The sequence below is a fragment of the Lampris incognitus genome, chromosome 11, assembly GCF_029633865.1.
Source record: "Lampris incognitus isolate fLamInc1 chromosome 11, fLamInc1.hap2, whole genome shotgun sequence".
Taxonomy (NCBI): Eukaryota; Metazoa; Chordata; class Actinopteri; order Lampriformes; family Lampridae; genus Lampris; species Lampris incognitus.
The window spans coordinates 48,808,927-48,814,743 of NC_079221.1; the positions used below are offsets into that span (position 1 = coordinate 48,808,927).

The 5,817-nt window shown below is 44.1% G+C and overlaps 1 protein-coding gene across 1 annotated transcript; it reads left to right on the top strand.

Moving 5' to 3' along the window:
- The first annotated feature begins 2,172 nt into the window (after positions 1-2,172).
- On the top strand, positions 2,173-2,949 carry kctd4 (potassium channel tetramerization domain containing 4). Its single transcript, XM_056290161.1, has one exon. It carries the CDS (start codon positions 2,173-2,175, stop codon positions 2,947-2,949), a length of 777 nt encoding a protein of 258 aa, XP_056146136.1.
- Positions 2,950-5,817: the final 2,868 nt, after the last annotated feature.

The following is a 5,817-nucleotide window of genomic DNA, read 5'->3' on the forward strand; positions in this document are numbered from 1 at the left end:
TCCGGCAGCCCCCTGCAGTTGTGTGGAGGTGCCGGTCGTCTAGGGATCCCCCTTGCCATCGGAACCATCTCCTCTACAATCAAGTCATGTGGCGTTGGGAGAAGCGCACCCCCCATTGCCACTTTAAAAACCATCTCTGCGCAGGTATCTTCTGCTATCTGAGTCCTCAAAGGACCCACAAATAGAAGAAGATGGTCATCATCGGGCAAGTTGGACAACCAGCAATACACACACACACACACACACATATATATATATATATATATATATATATATATATATATATATATATATATATATTATCTGAACTGCTTATCCTGCTCTCAGGGGTCATGGGGATGCTGGAGCCTATTTCAGCAATCATTGGGCGGCAGGTGGGGAGACACCCTGGACATGCCACCAGCCCTCCCCCACATACACACACAGATACACACATTCATACCTAGGGACAATTTAGTATGACACCTGACTTACATGTCTTTGGACTGGGAGGAAACCGGAGCCCCCGGAGGAAACCCACGCAGAGATGGGGGGAACATGCAAACTCCATACAGTGGACGACCCAGGATGACCCACCAAGGTTGGAAAATCCTGGGGCTCGAACCCAGGACCTTCTTGCTGTGAGGTGACATATACGTATATATATATATATATAAGTGTGTGTGTGTGTGTGTGTGTGTGTGTATGTGTGTGTGTGTGTGTGAGTGTGTGTGTAGATTTGTGATGACTACTGTACAGTAGATGTAAGCATCATCTGTTACCATCTGGACTTGAACACTGTTGAAATGGGTAGTTATATAGCATGCACATTTGTCCTCTATGTGAAAGTGTTCGGTTTTTCCTATATTTGCATTGTGTGTATGCTTGTGTGTGTGTGTGTGTGTGTGTGTGTGTGTGTGTGATGCAGTCCCAGTATGGCACAAGCTCTCCCTTTTCTCATGTATTGATCTGTTTATGCTTACAAGAGCAGTTGCAACTTGAGACTGAGACACACACACACACACACACACACACACACACACACAATGCAAACTTAGTAGACAGACAAACAAGACACACACCTTTACAAGTCAGTCAATATGTATAAAGAGGAAAGATGTGTTTTATTGACATGGAGCTCTTAACCAACTGATTTTTGTGTTGGTGAATGACAAACAGTGGCGGCCTGTCCAGGTTATCTCCCCACCTGCCGCCCAATGACTGCTGGGATAGGCTCCAGCATCCCCGCGACCCTGAGAGCAGGATAAGCGGTTTGGATAATGGATGGATGGTAAATAACAAACAGGCCATTTGCATAAATGCTTGTACTCATTTGCATAACTACAGCGTATCAACCCATTTGTGCCTATCTCTCTCATATCCAGAGAAATAAGATGAGATGCAGTGCAGGCAAAATTCATGTCAGTTTCCTCAGAATTAGAGCAAATATAATAGGCAGACTGTGTTCAGCAGACGGATGGTGTACAGCAGGTCTGGCTCCACCAGGGCTCCACATTTACATTCAGTCTCCTACAGGCAGAGACATTTTCACACCAGCACGATTACAGTCCCACAACCCCCTTACAATCTGGAGACTGGGGGCTGGCATGTGCGTGTGTGTGTGCGTGTGCGTGTGGTGTGTGTGTTTGTGTGTAAGCGTTGACGCTCAGCTCAAGGCCCTTTTCATCAAAGCTAATTAGGGAAAGAGAAAAAGACAATGAGAGTATGAGAGTACAAATGAATGGAAGTCATGCTATGCTGTTGCTCGCTCTTATTCCCTCTCCTTTCTCCATGTGACACTATATGCCCATCCCCTTTTGCAGGCAGAGCGTGAGAGAGAGGGAGGGAGAGAGAGCGAGAGAGAGAGAGAGAGAGAGAGAGAGAGAGAGAGGCACTCCGAGGCAGTTTCTTTTAAGCTACCAGTGCACTTTGCGCTCGTCTCAGCACCAGACTCAGACCAAGACAGCACTCCTCCATCCAACGCCATCACATGCGCTCTTTCTCATACACAAATTTTACTATTATTGTATGGCAGAAAACCTGACCTTTTTATTTTGGATAACACCAAACACACAGCCAGAACTGCACTCGCAATAGAAAAAAAAACAATTTGTAGTGCGCACACATACAAAAGCACACACTCTGAATTGAAGGCGGCTGAGGTAAAGAGAAGCAGGAGAGGGTGAGCAGAGCATGGAATGGAACCTCAGAACGATGGAAAGTGAACTGAGGCAGATCAACCCGGACTTGCTGCAGCCCAGCAAGAGCTTTAAGAAGCCCTCCTCAGGTACTATTACCCTCAACGTGGGGGGCTTCCTCTATGCAGCCCACAGAACCACCCTCGTCAAGCATCAGGGCTCCCTTCTGGAAGAGCTGGCCAGCGGTAAGAAGCCTGTGCAGCACACTGACTCCATGGGCAACCCTTTCATCGACAGAGATGGCCCGGTTTTCCGCCATGTACTGAACTACCTCCGCACTGGGGACCTCCAGCTGCCCGACGACTTCAGGGAGGCAGGGCTGCTCCGAAGGGAGGCAGAGTTCTACCGTCTGAGTGATCTGGTGGAGGCTGTAGCTGAGTGGGATGGGCAGAGGGCAGCCCAGCGAGAGCCCGCCTTCCTAGAGGTAACAGACAGCCATGAGAGATCACATGGCCTCAAGGTGTACTGCAGTGACCCCAACTTCATCGACAAAGTTAAAGGGCGACTGGTACAGATTTCTAAGAGTCGTCTGGATGGCTTTCCAGAGGAGTTTGAGGTGTCATCCAACATGATCCAGTTTCGTCATTTCATCAAGTCAGAACCGGGCTCAAGGCTAGTCTTGAAAGAGGACAGCACCTTCTTGTGCACACTTGACTGTTTGAAACTAGAAACTGTGATGCTAGCTCTAAGAGGAGGCTTCAAGCTGATCACCAGCCTTGACAGCAGTAAAGGGTCAGTGGTGGCTGCTGAGGCCTTGCACTTCGTCAAGTAGGAGAAGGAGAGAAGAACAGGCAGATAGGAAGGCGAAGAGAAGGGAGTTGAGTCTGTTTCTAAATACAACTCTGCATCCAACATGATAGGAGAAGATGAGAGCAGGTGGGCTAGACCGTCTAGCAGGATGTGATTTATGTCTTTACTGCACAGGGTTGGTGTTCAAGGATTTTGATAAGTTTGAGCTGTTGTACAACTGTTAGCAATGAACTGGCAATCTTGCATCAATACTTACAAAATTTTGTAAGGTAATCTTAATACAATTCAAAATGACAAATTTACCATTTGAGATCTAGAAATTAATTAATATATGTCATAAACAAAGTACCAGAAACTAATCATTGTTGCAAGGAAAAATGGCTTGCAAAAGAATTGCTTTGACTGCTTTCTTTTGGGCTACAAAGCATCCAAACCAGCTGTTATGTGCACTACCATGCCAGTAAGCTTTTACTAGTGTGTGATGTTCTGGTGCAATGTCTGCCCTGTGCTTAGCTGGTGTATTAGCTACTTGGAATTCTGTGACCAATATTTCTCTCTGGATCCATAAGGAAGATCAAGGTGAATTGGATGGACTGACAAACCAGCTGGGATGTTCTGCTAGGTTTTCAAAGAAGCTCAGATTGTAGTATGACTATTGTATGGTCTTTAAGTCCAGCATGATGCATGTGCACTAAATAAACCACTGTGTGTTTGTTGGTGCTGTGAGCCTATGTGGAACAAGTAACATAACAATGTATGTTACCTGTTGAAATGAATATTTTACAAACAAAAATGGCACTGTAGCTCCTAGATGTGATTATTTTTCCTCCAAATGTATTAGCAATGACCTTGTATGTGGGCGCTACACACTAGTAAATAAACAGTCTCTGTACCCCTAAACAATGCTTTAGCGTCTAGATGTAGCATACCTTTCAAATACTGTTGCTAACACAAGTTATATGACCTTGCGGATTTTTTTTTAGGAGTGTACTTGCTGATAGATGAAACAACAGGAGAAAGCCTCACTTCAGTTTATACAATCTTGGTAATGGCCAGCTTGCTTGCATCCAAAGGCCTAACCTAGCAAAGGTCTTGCGTTTCCATCATAAAGCTTAAGATTTTTGGAAAATTTCGGTGTGCTGTCAGTACAAGTTTTCAAAAAAAAAAACCCACCCTCTACAGGTTCCTGCCCGCTTATAATTTTTAGTGTGAGCAAGGAGCTGTAATGGCATGGTGTCGTAGCAGCGTGATGAATCTAGCTCCAGAAATTCCTTTGGGAACCCACCACCACTACCCCTAGTTTCTAGTCGAGACACTTCATAATTTCCAATTGGGCCAGTCAGTTAGATAAATGCTGCACTTTTCCCTCAAGGTGGACCTTTTTCAGCTCTGTCTCTGTGTCATTGCAACCATATGTATGCCATCATTACACACCACCATATCAACAAAGTCTCTACAATCTCATAGGAAGCATCACGCAATACATCAGCATTAGCCAATCATTTAAATGTGACAAATCTTAAGTAGGTATAATGTGGTATTTTTGAAATCCCATATAAATGCATTTTCAGTCTATTTTAAAGGTTACTTCTAATCAACAGTACGAAAAGTTTTTAAACAGTGCAGAAATGAGAAAATGCTCACACATTTTGAGAGCCCCAAAATCCGATCTGGTAGCTAGGCATCTCTCTCTCTCTCTCTCTCTCTCTCTCTCTCTCTCTCTCTCTCTCTCTCTCTCTCTCTCTCTCTCTCTCTCTCTCTCTCTCTATATATATATATATATATATCTTCCTCTCCCTTCCTTCCTCTCCCTTTAACAAAATCAACTGCCAGAGCAGGCTCCATCATCACAACCCCTCGTCATGACTCATACACCCACATACATGGTTTGACATCAAGGGGGCAAAGCTCATCATCAACCCACTCCTCATAGATAATATACAAAACATACAACATAGATGTGGATCTACATTAAATGGAAGAGAATGAATCTATACCCATCTGATGTATGTCAAAAGAAGCCAATTTAAAACCTTTCATAATAAGAAATCGCAGACTTTTCAGAACACAAATACTCCACCATAAGCAGGAAAAGGAGAGTGCATGAATTCATTTCTCAGGAACAAAACCTGAGAATTCTTCATCTCAAATGAGCCCTGATTAAGAAAAACTGCTATATATAAACGGAGTAAGGCATAACAAACACACCCACTGGTGTGTGTGTGTTTGTGTGTGTGTGGGGGGGGGGGTCCTATAAAAAGATCTGTCCAATAAAATAATAAATAATTTCACCTGTTGCCATGCAAAACTCCTACATTACACATTAACAAGCAGCTGCCTGCCTTTCTGTTCCATTTCTCACTCTTTCTCACTACCCTCATTCTCTGTCATACAAGGACACCTCCTTACTTACCATGGCTGTAAACCTCTGCATGCCCAGTTGATGACAAACACCTTGGACTTCTCTGATCTGACAACAGAATGAGGAGACATGACTGAGGTGGGAGAAGATGGTGTTGAGGTTGGATTGGGTCAGAACCTTTCCAATCTTGGCACAGATAAGAAGCAGGAGCCGTGACTGCACTAGGGCAAAAAAATAAGTGGAGCAAAAGACAGAAGAGCGGAGAGATGGGGGGAGTAGGGAGTCAAAGAGACCAAAAGAAAAGGCAGAAAGAAATAATGGAAAGAGTTAGTAAGGGAAAGGGGCAATAAGAGGAAAATGAGAAAGGAAAACTTAAGGATAAATGAGGAGGGGTAGAAAAAAATGAGGTAGAGGGTAGAGCTCTGCATGGGACTGATTTCTTAATCCCGCTCCCACTCTCTGTAAACTTGTTTTTGAATAGTGCTACATAAATAAAGTTTATTATTGTTATTTTATTAGTAGGCCTGG